Source organism: Amborella trichopoda, chromosome 4, assembly GCF_054954075.1.
Source record: "Amborella trichopoda isolate Santa Cruz 75 chromosome 4, AtrichopodaSantaCruz75HAP2 v2.0, whole genome shotgun sequence".
NCBI lineage: Eukaryota > Viridiplantae > Streptophyta > Magnoliopsida > Amborellales > Amborellaceae > Amborella > Amborella trichopoda.
Window position 1 is genome coordinate 30,283,852 of NC_142339.1, and position 25,286 is coordinate 30,309,137.

At 33.1% G+C, this 25,286-nt stretch overlaps 1 protein-coding gene and 1 long non-coding RNA gene across 9 annotated transcripts; both read left to right on the forward strand.

Moving 5' to 3' along the window:
- Positions 1 to 3,664: 3,664 nt before the first annotated feature.
- On the forward strand, positions 3,665 to 4,074 carry LOC148782402 (uncharacterized). Its single transcript, XR_016054361.1, has 2 exons — positions 3,665 to 3,813; positions 3,940 to 4,074. It is a non-coding gene; the product is annotated as an uncharacterized LOC148782402 (long non-coding RNA).
- A 3,507-nt stretch (positions 4,075 to 7,581) lies between these two features.
- Positions 7,582 to 24,528, forward strand: LOC18425344 (nicotianamine aminotransferase 1). Of its 8 annotated transcripts, none has more exons than XR_016054362.1 (8): positions 7,582 to 7,781; positions 7,875 to 8,125; positions 10,819 to 11,173; positions 21,977 to 22,195; positions 22,367 to 22,426; positions 23,012 to 23,194; positions 23,288 to 23,381; positions 23,970 to 24,528. XR_016054362.1 is itself a non-coding variant. In XM_011631014.3 (8 exons), the coding sequence occupies exons 1-8, from the start codon at positions 7,755 to 7,757 to the stop codon at positions 24,086 to 24,088; spliced, it is 1,359 nt and encodes a 452-aa protein (XP_011629316.1). In that variant the 5' UTR covers positions 7,582 to 7,754; the 3' UTR covers positions 24,089 to 24,528. The 8 variants fall into 8 exon arrangements, 6 of the variants coding, with proteins under 6 accessions (XP_011629316.1, XP_006829967.1, XP_020517645.1 ...); XM_011631014.3 differs by having other exon boundaries at positions 22,367 to 22,504; positions 23,039 to 23,194; XM_006829904.4 differs by having other exon boundaries at positions 23,039 to 23,194.
- Positions 24,529 to 25,286: the final 758 nt, after the last annotated feature.

Consider the following 25,286-nt stretch of genomic DNA (forward strand, 5'->3'; position numbering starts at 1 on the left):
GTTCTAATAAACCATCTATTGTCCAGTTGATTTTTTATCTTTTTGAATAGAAAACAGCCTGTTGTATGGCATCCTCCTCGAGTTGTACGTCAACAGGTGTAGGTCTCTTATAGTATGGTAAAGCTGTGATTGGTTTCCATGTTTTACGATATGCTATCCTATTTAAATCAGTGGGTGAAGTATCTATAAAGGCATATTCTTGGTTTTGTATGGTATCTTCTATAACTGGTTCCTCTTCTTGGAGCATCATAGTCTCATGCTCTGGAATTTTTGTTTTTCATCTATCTGAAGATTCTGGGATAGTTGGTAAAGGTACAGAAATACTGGGTATTGGTATAGGAATACTAAGTTTGGGAGAAGGAATTCTATTTCTATCTAATTCGGCTAATTTAGATATTAACTGGTCCATTAATGTTTTATTATCTTTTCCTATATGAAATTTAGTTTTATTAAGTTTTGAAGGAGGTTTGAACAAAACTGCTTTAGAAATAGAAGGAGTTATTCCCTTAGTTTGGGGAGTAACTAATCTTTCTTACGCTATGCTTGTTTTCCTAAAGATTGCATATATAAATTGGTATAATTGTTTTGTTCTACTATGTGAGGTATTAGTTCTTGCATTTTACCTATTTCTTTTGGTAGAACTTTATATGGTGTTGCAATAATATCATATAGGGATTGTGGTGGTTCTCCTTTGCTTAATGGGGTTATTACACCATTTAGTATTATACTTTTCTCAGGGGGGTGTGTACTAGCAGTAGTAGTATCATCCGTACTGATGTATGTTTTCTCTTCTATTGTTTGAATAGTATTGAATTGAGGAATGTTAATCTTATATTGAGTACATACTTCTTGTAACCATATTAAAAATCATTTTGTTTCTCTTTCTTTTTTTAAGAATTTATTATATTTTTTATGGAATAATTCTACTAACCTAGGTTGGAATGTTTTAATATATCATTCTCTAATACCTTGATTTTCTGAAGAAAGATAATCTTGTTGTATATAGGCATTATCTATTTTTCTCTTTTTTCTAGCTAATTTAGCTGCTAAATATTCTTCCATATATGCATCAATTTTTATATCATTTTCCACTTGTAATGTAAGTATTTGAAATTTAGCTATGTCAGGTTCAATTATATACGTGGGAATGACTACGTGATCAGCTGTTCGTTTGACTCATTGTAATTAGAAATATGAAGCTGTTGTAGGTATTGATGGAGAAGGAAGTATTATAACTTCGGGAGTGGTATGACAAGATTTTCTTGCACATACTAATGGTTTATTATTTCTTTTCCTATTAATATCTATATCATCCTATACTATAGGCTGTTGAAATTTTATTTCAATAGTTCCATCTTGATGTTCTATTATTTGTTTGGGAATATTGTTCACAGGTACTTCCCTGGGCTGGTTTGCATTTTGCATTGCCCATGATTGAGGTAGAATAATGTCGGACCAAGTAAAGGTTTTAAGTATAATCGTATTTGATTTTTCTATATTAGTTTGGAATAATATAGTTTGATCCTTCTTATCGGTTTGCATTATATTAGGATAGAGAGTATTCATTACTTTATAAGTGATTCAGTAGAATCTAAGGAGTTTGTATCATAATTGATTATATTATATAATTTTGATTTGATTGATTCATCTAGGTGTAATGCTTCTATTTTCTTTTTTAATTTGCATTGGTGTTTGTAATGGCCACCATTTGCACATTTATAACATACTGAAGGTTTCTTTTTATGTTTAGTATTTGGAGAAAACTTTTTTATAAATTTTTGTTTAGATTTTTTATATTTTTTATGTATTTTATCTGATCTATATTTTTCTTTCTTGTATTTTTTCTTTTTCTTATATAACTTTTCAGGTTTATTAGTTTTTCTATCTAAATGATAACCAAATTGTTCACAAAAATCACCAAGTTCTTTATGCTTGGTAATTTGTTGTTTATCAAGTTGTCTTTTGAGTTTAAGATCAGTACATAAGGCTAATCCTTCAGCACATATTTCTGCTGATAATTCCCCAAGTGTATATGCAGAGTATATGATAACTCCATTATGTTTCTTTCTTAGTCTCTCTTTGACTTTTTCTGCAAATAGGTATGGTAGACCAGCAATAAATTTTTCTTTCCAATGGTCTAACTGACAATCTTCTCGTATAAGTAATATTGAGAAAAAGACATCCTTATCCCATTTATAATAAGATAAAGTTGGACAACGAAGGTTGGACAGCAGATCTTCTGATCTTGCTGCTAATAGGGTTGTACTTCCTACGAAATGTAGCGTAATAGTATATATTAAGGTGTTTACTGCATCACTTTCAGTATAATATATTTCTTGATTTTGTTCATTTCTAGTGGTTCATTGTCTTGTATTGGAGGATTCTACTTTTGGTTTCATCATCAACATCGAAATTCCACCAGCCTCTTAACCAGCCAGTGAATCCGTTCACTATTGCTTTGGCAACCACTTGGTCTGGATTGCCTGCCATTTTGTTTGCTGAAGCAAACATTTGTCATATGTCTCATGACATCTAATATTTTTAGTTCTGATAAACCATCTATTGTCCAGATGACTATTGATCTTCCTGAATAAGAAACGGCCAATTGTATGGCATCCTCTTCAAGTTGTACGTCAACAGGTGTAGGTCTCTTATAGTATGGTAAAGCTGTGGTTGGTTTCCATGTTTTACCATATGCTATCCTATTTAAATCAGTGGGTGAAGTATCCATAAAAGCAAATTCTTGGTTTTGTATGGTATCTTCTATAACTGGTACCTCTTTTTGGAGCATCATAGTCTCATGCTTTGGAATTTTTGTTTTTCCTCTATCTGAAGATTCTGGGATAGTAGGTAAAGGTACAGAAATACTGAGTATTGGTATATGAATACTAAGTTTGGGAGAAGGAATTCATTTTATATCTAATTGGGCTAATTTTGATATTAACTGGTCCATTAATGTTTTATTATCTTCTCCTATATGAAATTTAGTTTTATTAAGTTCTGGAGGAGGTTTGAACAAAACTGCTTTAGAAATAGAAGGAGTTATTCCCTTAGTTTGGGGAGTAACTAATCTTTCTATACGCTCTGCTTGTTTTCCTAAAGATTGCATATATAAATTGGTATAATTATTTTGTTCTACTATGTGAGGTATTAGTTCTTGCTTTTTACCTATTTCTTTTGGTAGAACTTTATATGGTGTTGCAATAATATCATATAGGGATTGTGGTGGTTCCCCTTTGCTTAATGAGGTTATTACACCCTTTAGTATTATACTTTTCTCAGGAGGGTGTGTACTAGCAGTAGTAGTACCATCCGTACTGATGTATGTTTTCTCTTCTATTGTTTGAATAGTATTGAATTGAGGAATGTTAAACTTATATTGAGTACATACTTCTTGTAACCATATAAAAAATCCTTTTGTTTCTCTTTCTTTTTTCAAGAATTTATTATATTTTTTATGGAATAATTCTACTAACTTAGGTTGGAATGTTTTAAGATACCATTCTCTAATACCTTGATTTTCTGGAGCAAAATAATCTTATTGCATATAGGCAATATCTATTTTTTTCTTTTTTCTTGCTAATTTAGCAGCTAAATATTCTTCCATATATGCATCAATATTTATATCATCTTCCACTTGTAATGTAAGTATTAGAAATTCAGCTATGTCAGGTTCAGATGTATACGTGGGAATGACTACGTGATCAGCTGTTCGTTTGACTCCTTGTAATTGGTAGTCTGAAGATGTTGTAGGTATTGATGGAGAAGGAAGTATTATAACATCGGGAGTGGTATGACAAGATTTTCTAGCAGGTACTAATGGTTTTTTATTTCTTTTCCTATTAATATCTATATCATTCTGTACTATAGGCTGTTGAAATTTTATTTCAATATTTCCATCTTGATGTTCTATTATTTGATTGAGAATATTATTCACAGGTACTTCCCTGGGCTGGTTTGCATTTTGCAATGCCCATGATTGAGGTAGAATAATGTCGGACCAAGTAATGGTTTTAGGTATAATCGTATTTGATTTTTCTATATTAGTTTGGAATAATATAGTTTGATCCTTCTTATTGGTTTGCATAATATTAGGACAGAGAGTATTCATTACTTTATAATAAATTCTATATACTAATTCTAATATTTGAGTACCATGCGTCATATTAAATCTATGAGTTTTCAAATTTATAGTTAATATATCTAGTATATTTGGATCTGTTAATGGAACAGAAAAATTTGGAAAACAATTAAAATAAATAGGTCCACTACATAGACTGGATTCAACCATGTCTAGGAGTGAGTCCGAAAACTTATTGTGTCTTGTATCTCTTAGGTATACAAGCACTAAGGTGTTTAACCCTATACGAGTTAATGGTTTAATGGCTATTTGCATTAATCCAATGCGTATATATTTATAATTATTTTCTTTATGTTTTTCAATAATTTTTCTTGATAATAGTTGAAAGTCTTCTTGGTTTTGAAATACTGATAGACTTTCTTCTACTGTTTTTATAGCATAACCTAATTTGAATTTGAATGTTCCTTTTTGATAAATATCGTTTATCGGTACTTTAGGAATATTCCGATTTTGTATATGATGTTCAATATCATTTATGATGATCTCTTCCTTTTTTTTAACTCTTAAGGTTTGAGATTGAGTTGATGTATTACCTTTAAGATTCCTAATTCAATTTGCCATCTGTAGGTTGCGGATAACGACAATCTGGACGATCAAGGGTCCAGCGTGTTCCCCTAAGCGGCTCTTCCTGGCCTTGGCGGGTACTTTGCCTAAACTTTTCTTTTCGTCTCTTGCCTTAACTCTCAGACCAACTTTATTAGATGTAAATTTAGTTAGGTTTCTACAGTAATACTGTAACTTTTAACCCTTAACAGTTTACTATTTTCACTGTTTGGCTCTGATACCAAAACGCGTCCGCATCTACAGTGAAAACTTTTGATATTGTTTACAATAAGTATGTATATATTAAGCTATTATATTTTACTATTTCTTGTAAAATTTTATAATAATTGAGACAGAATAGGAGTATGCAAATGAAGGGTATGACTGATATATCTATTACTAACCACTGTGTGTGGTTGTGATTGCCTATTTTGATACTAAATACTATTTTGAATTGCATCAGATAGCATTACACTCTTATTTATACATCAATTTGTACAGAGTAGTACACTTGAAAGAAGATTGTAAAAATACACTTATACAAACTGTATACAAACAGACAAAATAAAAACAAACTGTAAAAGTAAAAAACTGTAAAAGTAAATTAAAAGAAACTTACATACAAACTTACTGCGTACATATGCAATAACTGGAAAAGAGTTTCCAGTGTTGAGGGCAATATGAAGCGAGAGAGTGAAGATTACAACCACACATGCTAGGAATATTTAGAAGAAAGAGAAGATAGAACCTAGAATTTAAGGTAAATTTTGTGATCTGGTATTCGTGAGCTATGTGGTCAGGATAGCTGTTACACTAGATGGAGCAGGTAGAAGACATAAGAGTAACTTTTGAGAGAGAGAGAGAAAGAGAGAGAACTTCTAAGAGAGATCAGAAGAGAAGAGAACTTTTGAGAAGGAGCTCCTGAGCGACCTACCTTCTTTGGGGAAGGGGAAGGCCTTATATAGGCGAGAGGAGATTTCTTCCTTGCGAAAGAAGCAAGAAAGGGTAAGGTCAAGACAAAAGGCGAAAAGAAGACGAGACGTAAAGAAAGATGCTGTAGGAGGAAGAAAACAAAAACCAAAAAGAAAAGCAAAAAGTTTTTTGTCTTTGTCGGCGGAAGTGGACAAAAGAGCATCGGGGAATAGTAAGTCTTTTGGCATCACATGTTGCTACAATGTTGGCAACTTTGTCGTTTTATGTCGGTGGGCACAGTAATGGCATCCTGGAATAGTATTGGCTTGTCGTTTATGTCAGTGGATGGCATCTTGGAACAGTAGTGGCTTGTCGTATATTGGTGACTCTTGTCGGTCATAATCTTGGCAGCAACTGGTCATGGTCTTTGGCTGCATTCATCTAGATCATCTTCTTCTTCGGGGTCCGTTTCCTTTAGGGGAAAGTATCTATTGTTATGAGCTGGTGATGATTGTACGGTCTCATCTGATGAGACCGGCTTTCTTCCTGCTTCTGCAAAGATTTCCTTCATTTGTTATTCAAGGGTTTCTTTGGAGGCATTAGGGTTTGTTTGTAGCATATTTCTCAAATATGTGGGGAAGTCAAAGGACGTATTGGCCGTATTATGTCCACTTGGACTGGGGTTATATATAGGTTTTTGTGGAGGTATGCGTTTGGGAACTATGGTTGTGGGATCCATATTGAAGATATCTCACCATTTTACTGAGATGCTTATATATATATATATATATATATATATATATGTGTGTGTGTGGATAGTAAAGATGTGATTAGCCCACTAGCTCATATGAACATATGAGCCCAACGACCCAAATTGAATCTGGGACGATCTGACGATCACAAATGTTCGGTAGTGCTTGAATTTTTTTTTATATATACAAATCCAAATCATATGAAATTTTAGGTGTGGGTTCTTCTCATCAAGGCGCACCTAATAAAAATATAAAAACAATTATCCGTAAAAAATAAAATAACCAAAATACCCCCTGAATTATTTTGAGGGTATTTTGGTCAATGTTTTTCATGTAAAATATTTTTTTAATATTTTTCAAAGATTCACCTCTTTTTTATAAACACATGCTTAAAATTTCAAGTAATTTTAATTTTTATAAAAAAAAACTAAAATTCAAATACTACCAGACATCTATAATCGTCAGATTGGCCCAGATTCAATCTGAGACGTTGGGCTCATATGTTCATATGAGCTAATGGGCTAATCTCATCTTTTCCCCATATATATATATATATATATATATATATATATATAACTTGGGTAATGTACTTTCACTATCTATTTCATATTGGATCTCCCGAAAATGGTGAAAAGCCCCATAATAATATGTTTGATATGGGTGGCAACGGGTTAGCCCAGCCTCGGCCCCCTCGTCCCATAGGGCAGGCCCAAGCCCAGCTTAAAATAAATTTCAAAAAAAATAAATAAAGGGGGGTTAGGCTGGGCCGAACTGGACCATAGGGGTGGCAACGGGTTGATCGGACCCGATCGAACCCAACCCAAAAATTAAAATATCTATATATTTAACTATATTTAAATATATTCCATAAATTGGAACCAAAAAATATATCATGGGACCTAAATTTGGAGCTGGATTTGGACTTGGACCCAAATAGTATTCGGGTCAAAGATTTGGACCTGGACTTGACCAGTCGAGCCCAATTTTTTAACCCATACCCAGACCCAAGTCGGGTCTACCCTTAGGGTCCATGTCCATTTCTACCCCTACTGGGCCAACGCTGAACCTAGCCCGGCCTTTGAGTCACAATTCCCGGCCCAAGCCCTTTTTTTTTATTATGCCCGGGCCGGGCCATTGCTAGAGCGTAACCTAGCAATGTGGGCTAAAGGGTATTTTCGCCATTTCAGAAAAACAATGGCAGAGTTGAAATTAAGTGGTAAACAAGATGTAATTACAACTGTATTCCAACAACGCGCACACACCGGACCATTTTTTGTGAACTACAAAAAACAAATAAATCGACACCTTTCTTTCCCTCCATTCAATCAACCATGGCCACTGTACTCTTTTTGGAACTACAATAGACCAACCAATCAACACCTTTTCGTCTCTCAATTCAGTCATCCATGGCCACTGCAACGAAGACTACTGAGGTTCTCTATTCAAACATTTCTCACTCTTTCGTTTTTGATTTCACAGTTAAACCTTCATCATCCTTCTCTCTCTCTCAATTTTCATGAATGCAGGTTGCAGTCTCTAATGGGTTGGGAAATGAAGAGGAAGATGAAAGTAGTAGGAGTAGCATAAGGGCGATGCTTGCGAAGCTCACATTGAACAAGAACCCGAAGAAGCAAGTCATTCCTCTCGGACTCGGAGATCCGGCAACCTACCCCTGCTTCAGAGTGGGCCAGAATGTGGCGGAAGCTGTTGTGAAATCCCTAACCAGTGGCAAATACAACACTTATGCCCCATCTTTTGGTATTGCAGATGCAAGAAGGTCTCTTTCTACATAATCATCATCATCTAAGCCCCTTACCCCGACCTTTGGGGTGGGGTCGATATGAATCTTATTCTATTGTTTTGCGCTATCAAGTGCCATTTCTTAAGCCAGACAATAGGCCACTTGTTAACTTCCAAAAAAAAAAAAAAAAAAATTGGAACCATAGTCACTACATTTTTTTCACTACTTTTATCTATTTCTATATCCCTTTAACAGTACTTTATATAGATACATCAAGTGCCTCACCCAATCATCTGCAATTAAAAAAAAACAAATAAGCTTATATTATATACAAATGAGAGCATGATCGATGGACTAAAAGTGGTGGAATGGTAAGGAGCCCTGCGTATTGCTGAGAGGCTTGGGGATGGGTGTCAATTTTTTTGGGAACCCCGTTTACTAATGGAAAATTGTTTCATGCGGGCTGGACCGTATCCAAAAGTGTAAAGCATCCATCTTAAAGATGGATGCAACTAGGTGTTCTATCTAAAAGATGGAAATTAACAGTCCAAATGTTTTCTTTCTAAAATTATTATTTTTAGTTTTTAAAATTTATCCCTTTATTTTTTCATATTCATGATCTCCATGCTAGAAATTACATGTCCTTAAAAATTAAGTCAAAAAATCCATCTCAAAAATAGATTTATCAAGAGGTCCGTATTTCTACATATGTGGGCTTGACCACATAAAAAAACCGGTCCTATATATATATGGAAAAAGTTTATATAAGGATGCAACCTTATATTGTAGAACTAGGGATGCACCTCAAAAATCTATCGGAAAAGGTAGTTTTAATGTTGAAAAACCCTTTGATTGATCATCGCGACATCAAGATGTATGACCATGAAAAATAAAAAGATTTTAAGTCTTAGAAATAATGCATTTTACAACATATTATCTACACCGTCCATTTTTAAGATTTTCATATCTACTTGATTTTAACCATTTTTGAAATTTAAAATTTTATAATTAGATATAAAAATAGATTTTGAGATAATCATAAGAACATTTTACATCAAAATTGCATACCCTGATAAAATTTGAAGGTACACCTTACCTCTACAACTACATATGGATCAGTATGCCAACTACACCTTATATATATATATATATATGAAGATGCTATAACATGCCGATTCATGTACCACTATAGTAAACACTAAACGGCTCAGATCAAATCTGGGCCGATCTGACGATCATGGATGTCTGATAATGTTTTATTTTTTATTTTTTTTACAAATCAGAATGATCTAAAATTTAGCATGTATATTTATAAAAAATAGCCGAATCTACAAAAAATATCAAAAAAATATTTTACATGAAATAAATTGACCAAAATGCCCCCAAAAGGTTCAAGGTTATTTTGGTCAATTGTGTTTTTAAGAATTATTATTTTTATATATTTTTATTAGGTGCGTCTCACTAAGATGTACACATGCTCTAAATTTCAGATCATTCCAATTTGTAGAAAAACAATTAAAATTAAAACATTCTCAAACAACTGTGACCATCAGATCGGCCTAGATTCGATCTGAACCATTGAACGTTTACTGTAGCGGTACGCACATGTGCGTATATATACAAATATTACTAAGAAAAATGTTACGTGAGTCACCGGGCTCGTTTATCGTTGAGATGAATGTTGGGAATAGTGAACCCAACCAAAATGATACATCGACGGTGCAAAAAAACAAAAAAAAAAACCCAAAATTGTACATTTTATATTTTAATTTTGTAGCCTAAAGCATGACTCCCTAAAAAATATAGATAAAAAATTCATCTTTAAAATGAACTTTAAAAGGGGGACGAATGTGTATATATGAGTCATATTATTAATTTTTTATACAAAATATCTTACTAATATTAATATTTGTTTATTCACTAAAAGTGCCTTGATTTTGAAAAATCCAATTTTGAACCACTTTTTTTTAAAAAAAATTACAATAATTTGATAAATCCATTTTACATGTTTGTCAAAGGTGTGCCGTCGAGCTCCAAAATGCTTGGATTTGAGTTAGAAATTAGAAGATCAATTTAGGGAATTTTGTAGGGGATTAGAAGAGCTTCAACAACAATAAAAATAATAGAAAAAATAACTAAAAAAATGATAAATATCTAGGTTTTGGGGGATTTTATAGGTTTTGTCAGAGGTGCATCTGTTTAGCCATCAAACTGCTAGGATTTAAGCAAGAAATTTAAATATCAATGTGATGCTCTTGTAAGGGATTCGCAGAACTTCAACAAGAATAAAAATCAGAAAGAATAATTGAGAAATAAGAGAAATTTAGGATTTGGCGGAATTTACAGGTTCATCAGATGTCCCTCTATTTAACCATCGCAATGCTCGCATTTGAGCAAGAAAACTAAAGATAAATGTAGGGATTTTGTAGGGGATTCGGAGAGCTTCAATCAGGAAAAAAAAGATATGTATGATAGAGAAATCTAGGTTTTGGCAATTCTTCTTCTTTTCTTTTCTTTTTTCCTTTTTTTTTTTTTTTTTTTTTTTGGTCACGAGAACCTTAAAAACATTTGGGTTATGAGCTCCTTTGTACTCTAGACAACTCAACGAGGCCAAGTAAATCGGCCGAGTCCATTAGAGTGGTTGTTAATTACGGCTGAGTCCATTTACAGTGCTTGTTAATTACCAAAATCTCATCTATCTAGAGGATCTATAATCATTGTTTATGCAGGGCAGTTGCAGAGTATTTGTCAGAGGGGGTACCGAAAGGACTAGGGCTTGTAGAAGAGGACGTTTACATGACGGTTGGGGGATCTCAGGCCATTGAGATTTGCCTCGCTGCATTAGGCAGAGGTAAACGAGGACCCTACAACATATTGATGCCAAAGCCAGGATTTTTGCTCTATCAAAACTTCTGTGCACTAAACAACATTGAGCCCAGGTTCTACCATTTACTCCCACAATCCAATTGGGAGGTTGATCTGGATGGGGTGAGGCATATTGCAGATGATAACACGCTCGCCATCGTTGTCATCAACCCCAATAATCCCTGTGGTGCAGTTTACTCTCGCTATCACCTCCAACAGGTGCCTCTACACCATCTCTCTCTCCCCATCTCTCTCTTTACACTTTTCACGACATCATCATCATGATGATACAAACTCATAAAAAAGAATGTTGCCATCAAATGGAAAAAAGCAAAATAGATATGAAATCCTTAGTTAGAGGTTTCTATACTTCTATTGCATACAAGATATATACTTCTCCCATCCAATCGTTCAAATTTAGATCAAGTGAGCTAGTCAATATTTCATCTAAATCCGACGCTTCAGAGTATTTTATTTTTAGTTTTTTTTTAAATTATGACTATGAAATTTGGTCCGCACCATCATCGCAATGGGAGGCACCTAAAACAATTATTAAAATGATTTTTCCATAACATATAATAACCATAGTTCTTTTTTTAAAATTATATAAATATGAAATTTGGTACGTGTCATTATCGCCATGGGGGGCACCTAAAAAAATATTAAAAAGAATTTTTTGATAAAATATAATAACCAAAATATCCCTTGAAACTTTCGGGGATATTTTGGTTATTTTATTTTATTAAAAATATTGTTCTACATTTTTTACTGGTGTGAGTTTAAGAGAGTGGATGCGTAAAATTTGATGTCAAAATACTTTATAAAAAAATAATTAAAAATAAAATAGTATAAAAATGTGACACTGTGAATGGAACCATCTCAACCATCCATTCAGGACGGTTGGATACGGAAAAATATACAAGTTTTATTTAATAGGAAAAGCATATAAAGCTTGCCCTTGGAATATTACCGACAGGTTGAGAGCAGTTCGTACTAATTCTGTCAAAGAGAACCAAATGCTTCAACTGGTTCATATGTTTTTCAATTTTTTAAATATGTAGTTCGTGGTGATCCAACAATAAGCTATTCACATGTTGAGTTGCCTTCATTGTCAAACACGTGGCCCTTGAATTCCCCACATATTGAGTTGCCTTCATTGTCAAACATGTGGCCCTTGACTTCCCACATGTTCACTTGCCTTCACCAAACAAAACATGCAAGCTTGGCATCCCCATCGCGTGCTGATACCAAACATCAACGTTTTAAGTCGTTTTCTAGTGCTTTTCATTCACTCCCATATTTCTTCGATGCGGGACAATTTTTTATTTTTTCACATGTTAACTTGCCTTCATCAAACAAAACACGCAAGCTTGGTGTCCCCATCCCGTGTTGATACCAAACACCAATATTTAAGTCGTTTTATATTGCTTTTCACTCCCATATTTCTTCGATATGAGACAATTCTTCTTTATCTCTTCTATTGAATAAGATGCTCTTCATTTGGATACGCCGTTTCATTCACATCCCTGAAATTTCTCATATTAGATCTTTCTTTGAGTTCCACCTTGCGATTGTGTTCCAACATAACCTCAATTGGCTCTTACATATCCCATTATATAAGCTATTTCTATACAAGTGTGGGTGTTGTTTCTATAAGCTACTAGTGACTAGTGAATAAACTCTACCTAATAGTGTACTAGCTCACGAGATTAATATTAGAATATTAGCTCATTTGGAATAAGAAAAAAAATGGTATTAGCTCATAGGATAATAAAACAATAAAAAATAATACTAATACTACTTTATTGAACATTTTTTTAAAAAAAAAGTACTAGCTTACCTAATATTTTAAAAGAAAAAAACAACACTAGCTCATACCACTGCATAATCTATTTTCAGGTTGTTTTATCAATATTTTCACATTACAAGAATGAATTTATTTAGTTATTTTAATTTATTTATTTATTTTTAATTTTATTAAATATGATTGTAAATTTATGGTTTTAAATTCTATATTTTGTCTATATTAATTATTACACATTAGATTCATTTATTTGTGATGATCATATCATTGTTTTCTCTCAATTAAATCAAAAGGCCGAAACTATTATAGACCTCATTTCTTTTTCACTATAATTTGAGTCGAAATTATCCATTCTATTGCAATAAGTTGCATTTTAAATTTTATTTTGGCTATAAAATGAATATAATGCATAACAAACATCTAGATATGAGACATGTTCTCAATATTTATGTATTTTCAATAAAAAAAAAAAAAAACTATAATGCAATAACGCTATTTTTAAAAAAAAAACCTAAAAAAAAGAGATTTTAAAAAAAATAGTAATTTTTTTTAAAAAAACTAATGCCTATCCGCCGATCTGACCCGGTTTTCGGAATGGGCGATCCGGGTCACCTATCCATTTTTTCAAACCTTGCACGGAACAAAACTCATCATACATCTACCATTTTTATGATTTAAGGAAATGTATACATTGACACCATTTACTTTTGATACAAGGATGTCATTATCATTATTGACCGTTAGATGTGAAATTAGGTGATTGAAGATGTTTCATTAATTAGGCACACAGCCCAAAATAATTTTTTTCAAATGTTACGACACTTCAATCTTTCTAATTTTACATTCAATGGCAAAAAATGATTATGACCTTGTACCAAAAGTAAATGGTCTCATAATATATAATCCCATAATTTAAATTTTTTTTTTTTAAATAATCACTATTAGTCTTAGGTGTTAGTATTGATATATATCAATATGGATACATGTTAGTATGGTACTGATACATATCTGTATAGGTATATATCTCTTGATAAGATTAGATATCCTTGTATGGATAGTTACCTCTTGATTATGAGAAGATTGGGTGGTATCTATCCATAACAGTCGGTATTTATCCTTAACTATTATTGGCCGTATATTTATACAGTGTCTTGTATATTCTTTAATATGATCAATGTACAGAGAGTTCTTTGCATATTCTGATATTGTATCATGGTATCAGAGCCATAGACTCTTTAACCTCATATTTTAGCACGCACCTCAAATCTGAGGTTGTCGTAGCCTCTTTGCCTAGCCTATTCGCACCTCAAATGAGCAGAACAGACATGAGCAGTTGGAACTTTAGGTGCACAACTTTAGATTGCCTGATCACCAAGTGTAGTTGCATCTTCGAGTTGGAACTCAGATAAGATCCAAGATAGATCAGCAGGCAAAACATGATAGGCTCGAGCAATGACATGTCAATATTAGAGTAGGCTCGAGCAATCAAACAGAAAAGTTTTAGATTTTCACTGAAGACATAAAAGCAGTCGAGATAGTTGAGAATAGGCTTTTATGTCTTCAGTGAAAATCTAAAACTTTTCTGTTTGATTGCTCGAGCCTACTCTAATATTGACATGTCATTGCTCGAGCCTATCATGTTTTGCCTGCTGATCTATCTTGGATCTTATCTGAGTTCCAACTCGAAGATGCAACTACACTTGGTGATCAGGCAATCTAAAGTTGTGCACCTAAAGTTCCAACTGCTCATTTATGCAACTTAGTATTCAAATTCTAGCTGCTCTCTCTTAAAACATCTTGAGTTTGAGGGGGGTGTTAGTACTGATATATATTAATATGGATATATGTTAGTATGGTATGGATACATATTAGTACATGTATCTGTGTAGGTATATATCTCTTGATAAGATTAAGTGACCTTGTATGGTAGGTATCTCTTGATTATGATAAGATTAGATGATATGTATCTTGAACTGATTATAATAAGATTAGGTGGTATCTATCCATAATTGTTGGTATCTATCATTAATTTTTACTGGTCGTATATTTATACAGGATTTTGTATATTCTATAATACGATCAATGTACAGAGAGTTCTCTGCATATTCTAATAGGTGGATACCAAAATTTAAGCTATAAAACAATTTTCTCTATGTACCTCTTTCACTTAAGGGAGTAGGCATATCGTATGCGGAGTACGCCATAGGAACTCTTTTTTTTAAGCCTTATAAATAGTCATCAGATTGTCCTTTGAAGAGGCATTTTAAAACCCGGATCGGTGCAGATCGATGGGTTGGGTACATGGTGGGTCATTGGATTGATAATTTGGATCCATCTGAATAGGTGATCCAACAAATATTAAAAAGTAAATGATATAAACTAAAAATTAAAATATGGGTCTATGGGTAGAGGACTTTGAGGGGACTTTAGACAAGATTAGATAGATAGCTAGATGCACAAGGGGGTTTTAGGGCCAACCAAGCCAAGACCCACACCGTTCAAAACCGGATCGGTTCAAACTGATTCCCATCCAAATCAGTGATCCGGATTGAAAATCATGATGTTTTAATACAGTGCTTTGAATAATTCATTGGTTCTCCATAATTCCCTCCTCCAATTTCTTTGGGCCTTTATAGTGGACATGAGCACATCATACCTCTGATCCCGTGGTAAAACGCCTATTTAGGAATATCTTTTCAATCTAAAGTTTTGGGGTCTACCAAATATAAAGTTTTGGGGTCCACCAAATGAACATTTTCGAAAAAGAAAAGTTGAATTTTGAGTTTTTAAATACTTAGATCTAACCTTCCAAAACTTCAGCAATCTCCATTTATACAAAGGACATTAATTTTTTAAAACAAACATAATTTTTCTTTTTATTTTTTTATTTTTTTATTTTATTTTATTTTAACTTTGGTCATTAAGCTAAGGAATTTTTTGTGAATCTAACGATGCTCCTTGATGGGTTCTTGCACAAGGAAGCATTTATCCATGGGGCACATCATAATTTGACTTCTTTTTTTTTTATATGTCAATAAATGAACACGAGGACACTTAAGGCGTATTTGTTTGCAAGAACGTTTGGGTTCAGATAGATAAGGTTCCGAATAACTGTAGCAGTTCCGTGTTTGGCTGCACGAGAACTGATACAGATAGATAAGGTTCCTAATAACTGTAGTAGTTCTGTGTTTGGCTACGCGAGAACTGATACAGTGAAAAGAACCAAAACGTTACCACAAAGTTCCCTTTCTCTTTTAAAATGGGAAAGTTTAAATTCCTGAGGGCACCCTGGGAACCCAAACTCTCTAAACTTTATTGCCGGTTACTACTCTTGGTGATCACTATTCACTATTATTAAATATGTGAATAATATTTAATATAATTTATAAATACCGTTTTATATAAATAATATATTATTTTGTATTATACTACATTATATAACATTAGATAATATACATTAGTATAATATAATACATCATCATCATAGTCTTTTTCCAAATAATTGGGATTTGCTTTTATATAGTATATTATGATATTATTATGTATTATATTATACATACATTATTATATAGTATATTATATTATACTATACTATATTATATTATATTATATATAATATATATGACATATACTATTAATATAAAATATATTGTATTATATTATATGAGATTACATTATATTATATTATATATTTATTATATTATATATAATACAAATATATATTAATAACATAAATGTAAATATATAATATAAATATACATATAAATGAATATATATAAAAATATTTATGATATTATATAGAATATATAAATATCATATATGATATTATATATTTATATTTATATTTATTTTATTAATATACTTTGTATAATATAACTATTATTATACTATATATACTATAATAAATATATATTATATATAATAAAAAATGACATATATATATATATATATATATATATATATATATATATTATCAAAAGCAAGAACTCATTTAATATTCCAACAAGTTATCAAGTATAGGTCCTTAGAAATTCTTTAAACTTTGCAATAAATAACATTCCACTTCCTAAGAAAGAAGAACTTCTTTTTTCCAGGTCCAAAAATTTGAGAATCCATTTCAAAATTACCATATAAGTATATTTATAAATAATAATAATAATAAAATGGATGTTTTATTCAGTCTTATGGCGCCACTTGTATCAACACATATAAAGCGTCCTTGATTGATTTATTTATTTATTTACTTAGAATCGGTAGCTAGGTTAAGGTTACATCCCCAAATTTCGAGGTCCTAGAAATACACCTTAATAAAATTTAACCAATGAATAGACCATATGCTTCCATGTGGATATATAATTTTTTCGCTAAATATAAATATAATTTAGTATTTTGCATTTGAATAACATATATGATCTAAGGCAAAAATATTATATGCTTTTCTAAGTGCAAATCCTATACTTACTCCCTCCTAGGAATGGGTCCATGGCTAAGTGGTCAAGGTGGTTGCCCACCACAACATGACATCTTAAGTTTCATTCTTACTATGGGTAGAGAACTCCATCCCCCACCGAACTACCGCATATATAAATTTGGTCAAAACTATGTGTTGAACTTAAAATCTATTTTTTTCCTTAAAATATACTCATCGAGTAATCTAGAGTGGATTCCCAAATTCAAGATATCCTCTCCTATCTTTTTGCTTGAGAGAGTAGATGCACAATATGCTCTAATCAAAGTACTACACTACAATAAAATGTAAAAGGTGCGGTTTCTATATGGTTGCAACCTTAAACAATCCAATTAAAGCGCACCCCAAATTATATCATAACATGTCATTTTGTTATAAAAAATTCTTAGTATTATCTTAAAATCTATTTTCGTACCTAATTAGAAATTTTTAAATTCAAAAAATAGTTAAAATCAAGTAGATTTATAAATATATGAAAATCTTGAAAATGGACAATTTATATAATATGTTGCAAGATACACTATTTCCAGGACTCAAAAAAAATTTTTTTTTTTTCATATACATACATCTTGATGTCGAGATGATCGATTAGAGGGTTTTTTCAACATTAAAACAGCATTTCCAATAGATTTTTGAGGTGCATCTGTGATTCTACATTTTAAGATTGCAACTACATTTTAAGATTGCAACCTTATATAAACTTTTCCCAAATGTAAATTCACATAAACTAAAGATATTGGGGAAACCAGACTGATTTACCTTATCTTTTATTTGTTCATTGTGGTTTTCTTAACCTTTGTGTATCTTTTCTTTTTCCCAAAGGAATTTTTTACAGGAAAGTTCCAACAAAACCTTAATCCAAGCAACCCAAAAATTCTTAACGAACAGAATTTGCTGCCATTATAATTAAATATAACAAAAGAAACTACTCATTCATTTCTCTTTGGCACGAAGTGGAGTGCTATTGGAATTATAGTAAATACTGTTGTCTTGTAGAAAAATCTCATCTTTAAACCAAGGTATTCTTAATGTTCCCTTCCAAAGAATGTGCTATATTTCCTTGACATATTTTGTCATCTTAAAGCAAGAGAAACACCCATGCTCTCAGTTGTCACACCCTCAAAATCACCTACCTTTCATGGGACCTTACGTTATCTTTCTATTGAACAGCCTGAATATCGTAACATTGCATAAACCCAATAAAACACATGTTCTCTGATTTATTATCTATCTATACAAGTATTGGTTTGGTTAAAAGAAGTGCATCAAAATTTACCTATTCGGATCAATAATCGACTATCTAGATCAGGAATAGCCCAAAAAAACATTCTAGTTCTTGGGCTGAATTGGTGGGTTCATTTAGTTTGTAGTTTTTAACGCGGGAAAAGTTTATATAAAGCATCAACCTTATAGTGTAAAAGGAAGATATGTTTCAAAAACCCATCAAAAAAAGGTTGCTTTTATGCTGTAAAACCCTCCCAATTGATCATCTCGACCTCGAGATCTATGTACATAGAAGGGAAAAGGTTTCAAGACCTTAGAATAGTACATCTTGTAACATATTATACGGATCGTCCATTTTGAAGATGTTTTTCAAGATTTCCAAATATTTATAGATCTGATCAATCTACATTACCTTTGAGGTTTTAACTCCCATACTTAAAGGACAGAATAGATTTCCAACCCATCTGAAAAAAAAATTTATACCAAAATTACATCTTTCGACAAAGCTTTGAGGTGCGTCTTACTTTTACTATTGATACCTTATACAAACCGTGCCTTTTAAATACATAATATTACTTAATTCATAAATCGGCCAGCTTTTTTAGTTATTATGAAACACTTATATTTTTGATATGTATTGTATGATGTGGCATGTATATCATATGGTTTTTAAGGTGTGACCTCATAAATATACTATCCATTTAGTCCATCAGGAAAACCCCAACTAGGGTTAATTTTTGGATCCTAAATTTTGGGAATATAACCTCTTCAATTGATAGGTTAACCTCAATAAAACAATTTCCTAACTGCACTCGCTACGTACCTGAGAAAAAATAATGTCTCAGATTGAATAAGAGACCGTCCAATTTTCAGAAGGTAAAATTTAAGTGTTTGAAAACTCTAATTTCAATTTTTTTTTTTCTTTTGAGAATAATCATCTAGTGATTTTCAGGTCGTTCCAAAATTTCAAATGAAAAATCATCTCAAGTAGGTCTTAACCGGGGGAGTCAGTGAAAACCATAGTTATAGTATACATCCCAAGTAAGTTTTTGAACATTACTAAAAACTAAGTGATTCGATCTACCGACTTTGAGATTACCGCCTGGGAGGTCTAACCAATAAAACAATGAACATGATCTCTTAAATTTTTATATTATACACTAGACATACATATGTTTGGCATACATGACAGATGAGAAATATAAACTCTAAAAAGTAACATTTAGACATGACACATCCATACAATATATAAGTGTATGTATGTGTGTGTGTTGAGACTTGAAATTTTTTATAATTTCCATTTCATATTATCAAACAGAATGGACTCTTTTTGTTGATCAAGCTTTTTATCAGGACAAAGGTAGTACGAACCACTAACAATTGTAATAAATACATCAAAACATCGAGACAAAAAAAAAAAGTACAACAAACTAACAAGAAAATTGAATTTTTTTTTTATAACCAAATACTTTTACTTCGGCAAATACTACAAAATATCAATTACATACAAAATCTAAACTAAGATAGACTATAATGCATACTATCAGTGACGAAGAAAGTTATAGACTCAAATAAAAGAAATATAATAATTATATAATAACTATCATTAAATAAAACATATAATAAACAAAATAATCATAGACCCATGCCAATTATTGGCGGATAATTGGCTCGTAATAGAGTTTTTACGGTTACACATCCTATTCTTTGTAAGCTAAGTATGATGCCTTTGAATGCAACAATCAATTAATAGAAAACAGGGATTATTATAATAGAACTCTTTACGATGATGCAATAAAAAAATAGCTATGCATAATGAGACTCCTTATATACATTATCGGTGCACTGTTTTATATGGTAGTGAAGCCTATTATGAAGATATTGACTACTAAATCTTCCCAAAACAATAGAAAAACAATGTAAGTTAGATATACAAATGCACCTTACACACACAGCAAGATGAAAAAAAGGGAAAAAGGGAAAGGTTGAAACAGAAGAAAGATGGAGATTCTTAAGAGAATCCCTAGCAGTTTTACTAGATATGAAAGAAAAATGGATACTTCATTTTAAACAAATAAAATAAAAATGGCATTTCTTTAGGAGTGGGTATATCCCAATTTTCATTTCACAAGATGATTTATAAATAAAATAGTTTTAGACATGACTTAGACTAAAGCTATCCAAGTTGTTTATTTAGATTGGTTCACTTAGACTAAAGCTATCCAAGGGACAGAAAGGGGGATGCGATTCTCAACTCAAATAGGCACCCGTGCCCCTCTCTCCTTCTTGAGCCCCACATGTGACGTTCCTTTCTTCTCACTCTCTCACCCCCCAAAAGGGACAATCATCTATCTATAACGAGGGGGAAAAAAGCTATCCCTTGGGTTCTATGCAAGGAACTCTCCGGTAATCCGTGCCTTAAGTCTTAGGATTTATGCTATATATGGTATTTTTGGTTCTAGTAATCACAAGACCGGCTAAAATTGCTAAGGTTATCTCTCAGTTTTCAAAAGAAGTACGAGCTGGGATGAAGAGAAAGAAATTCACATAAAAAGTCATCAACCTTTAAGTGGTGTATAATCTCTCAAATCTTTGTCCATTCTTACGATTAATTCTGTGTTTCCACTGCATTGTGACTCGCCTAGAGAGCCAACAAGTAGTTCTAACTCATCACACATTCAAACAGCCTGGCCCATTCACAACATGAATTAGTAAATTTGAATGAAGATGGCTGAGCACTTTTCTAAGTAACAAAGTAATTAAGATTTGAGCTTCTTCTGTTGCACATTGCCATCCCCCACTTCCAAAGCCCACATGGAGCTCCGAGATAGTCAACCTTTTGGGAACATTTCGATGCTGCAAGGTTTTAAACTTCTTAGAAGCATTGGGAGAGATTTTGGGACTGAAAGATCAATATGGAAATAGGATCTCTTTTCACAAGATAGAAAAGTAGACCAAACTTAACTATATATTATTTCTTATAGCCCTGAGACTTCAATATGAGGAACATGAGTCTATAATTAAATCTTGGACCAGGTTCAATTTCTAGCTGTTTTAGATGGATCCTGACTAGCCATGTTCCAGGGAACTGAATCAATAATTGCAAATAATGAGAGCTTACAAAATTGATTCTCTGGAAAAAAAATTAATGTCATTTGAAGTTTAGAATTGGAACCAGCAAATGTAGGTAACCAGGAGGGTCAATTCATTGTATTTCTAATTTCTCGTACATTATTGCGTGCTCAATCTAAGACAAGGTTCAGCCTTTATCTCAGTTCCATCACTTGGGCTCTTAGTTTGCGCTCAGGCTGGTTAGCTATTTGGCACAACGTGTTTCCCTGTCGCGCTTGCGATACTCCTATGGTTCGCTAATTCTTGATTCTATTTTCATGGTATTCCTTGTACCATATGTTTGGCTTTCAAATGTGAATAAAAACTCTCAATCTGTTACGTTTAAGTTCCATGTAAGACTTGTGTTGCTGCTCATACTTAGATTCTCTATTCTTACATGACATGAATGATGTAGATTGCAGAAGTAGCAGGAAAATTGAAGGTTCCTGTGGTTTCCGATGAAATATATGGGCATATCGTATTCGGAGGAAGTGAGTTTGTACCTATGGTCTCATTTGCTTCCATCACTCCCATAATAACTATTGGAGGCCTATCCAAACGTTTCCTTGTCCCTGGATGGCGACTAGGTTGGATAGCCCTCTCTAAACCCCAAGGATCTCTCAAGCAAACTCGGGTAATCTTCATTCTGGAGAGAGAGAGAGAATCTATCATGTCTGAATTGGTTCGGATCTATGCTTGCCTATGCCAGACAAGCTTCTTTTTATCGGAACTCTCATAGTGGCGTTGCAGTATGTATCAGTTTATAGTGGGGCCCTTCTTTATTTTGAGAACTTTGAACTTGCAGATCAAAGAAGACATTGAGAAGCTCATGAACGTAATTCCTGGACCTTCCTCCTTCATACAGGTTGAACTTCTACCGTCTTTTATAGTCATGTTGGTATGTTGTTTCTATAAGGCCGAGGCTCTGAACCATCAAAGTAAGGTGCGTCTTCAAATAGCGTCGAAAGATGTTGCTTCAATACTGGAAATCTTTGTGATGGTCTGAAAATTTATTTTTATTTTAATTATAAAATTTAAAGTTTAAAAAGTTGTGTAGATCGAGAAGATCTATGAACACTTGAAAATCTTGAAAATTGACTGTCCATAAATACATTACCAAATATTTACTATTCATTTTTTTGTCATATCCGTACATCTTGAAGTTGAGCCGATCAATTTGTGAAATTTTGAGCATTAAAACAACCTCTTCTAATGAATTTTTGAGGTGCACTTTAATTTTATTGTTTAGAGCCTCGCACTTATATAAACTTTTTCCTCTATGTTACGATGCTTCAAACAAATGCCATAACCAGAGACGGAATGGTCCTAATCATTTTCCGAGAATGACTTTAATATATGTGTATATATGACTGTCTCAAAAAAAAAAAAATGAGTCCATATATGTATGTGTGTGTATATGTATTTATGTACTTTAGGGTGCTTTACAAAGGTATAAGAAAGGTCTCAATTCAATCAGGCTGCACTTCCTAGCATATTATCAGACTCAAACCAACATTTCCATGAGAACATGATCAGTTTGCTGGGGTCATGTGCTGATGCTTGCTACTCAGGAATTGAGCGTATCAAAGCTCTATATTGCCCTTCCAAACCAAGGGGATCGATGTTTATCATGGTTTGTAATGGCGGTTTCTCCTTTCCAATATTTCACCATCTCCTCTGTGAAACCAAGCAACTTATAGTTGATGCTTCTTTTGGCATATCGCAGGTCAAGGTCCAAATTTCGCTTCTCTCAAATGTGAATGATGACGTAGAATTTGCAACAGAGCTCATGAAGGAGGAGTCGGTCCTAGTCCTACCAGGTCAGAAATACTTCTTTTTGTGGATCTCCAAACATTTTTTAGAAGAAAGTACAGGATAGCAGGGTTCTGTATGCCATGGCGTACACAGTCAGGTGTCCATCGTGATGAACAGTGGAGATTAAATTTAGTTCCATCACATATTTCCCTCATCCAACAAACAAAACTAAGGTTCATGTCAACTATATCGATGATGATGAATTGTGATGTCCTTTTGTGTATGCTACAGTTCTATGGTACACAGGCTATTTATGCAAATAGTTCCCTCAAGAGAGAACAGTGATCTCCAAAATGAGACGAAATCTGATAAATCTTCCAAAGTTTAGATGTAACAAGTTTTGACTATTTTTTAGCAGATGTTTGACATGACCCCTCAAGAGAGATTGTGGTTTTTATTGTAGATATATCTTATTTGTTCAAGTATTTGGTTAATGTAACAAGTGTTGTGCTAACTAGCTCTCTACGTATCATCTTTTTCTTATGGAGTTTAGGTATTGATCTTTTCCGTATTTTTGTTCCAAATATAGAACTCCCGAATTCTCAAGTTCCCCATTAATTGCTGAAAGTTTGAGTGACTGTGCCATGTGCCAGGTTCCATTCTGGGGTTGAAAGATTGGGTAAGGATACATTTTGGAGCTCCTCCAGAAATATTGGAAGAGGCACTTGATAGGATTGAATCCTTTTGTGAGAGACACAAAAACTGCAGGTAGAAGTTAACGAGCAAGAGCGGTGATGGATGCACCACACAGACATCGATTCATTCATTCACTTGGATATTTTGCTCATTCTTCAAGACTTTGGAGCAGCACAATTGCGTTTGCATAACTGGAAACCGAAACAATGTCGGGGGATCATTTCCCTTTCTTTATTCCTTTTTTTGTTTTTTGTTTGACTGCCAAAAGACTTACTCTGCCAATTTATCAAAAAATAAAGAGAAACAGAGAAAGCTACCGGATGTTACGGCTTCTTGCAACTGCTATTCTTTTCACCTGTAGCAAAAATGGGGATATCCCAAAAAGACTGAACACTTGCTTTATTCATGTGTTTGTCTCTTAAGGTTTTGTACTCATGCTCAGACTTGAGAGAGGTCAAGGATTTGATCGGTTCAAGAAGGTAAACGACAGCTACATAAGAGAGCATTCATCACCAATATTCTGCCATGTAGATTTTGAACGTGGAATTTTTTTTTTTTTTTAATGTAGATTATTAAAACAGATACTGAAAAGAAAACAGAGATATTCAAATCAAACCCACCTAGAGGACATTCAAGTTGTGACTTTGATGGGCAGCAAATTGGTGACGCATTGTTAAATGCATTGTACATGACTCGGACAACCGCATCTGTGGGTAGCATTGGTATTGGAACCAATAATCAAGTGGAAGCAACGACCATTTTGGCCCTAGATTGGGCATTCATTGTTCGCAAATTGAGGGACACTGAGGCCTAAACCAACATATAGAAATTGGTTGGAAGATCAGAAGATCAATGTGGGAGTGGGGCACTTGTAACCAGAATAGAATGAGCTGAAATCATGCCTAAAGGGGGTTAACAGTGCCACGGATAGCCTGGCAATATCGTGCACTGCACTTGAACAATAGCTCACACAAAAGTGGATAGGTTCAAAACCAACTCCTCTCAAAGAACTACGATAGTGGTCATCCTATGCATTGTTTTAAGTTGTTTTTAGCTCCAGCCCCTAAAACAAACTGAATCAAATATCCTGGTGTACTGGATCAATAAACGATGCTTGCAAAAATCACTGACGTATTCCAAATGTCAAAAATACTCTTCTTGAATATTCATAATTGCAATAGATCCTCAATACATTGAAAAGCTTATTTCTTAAATGCCTACTTCCACTTTTCTTTTTTTTCCCTTATTTTAAAGTACATCCCCAACATTCCCTT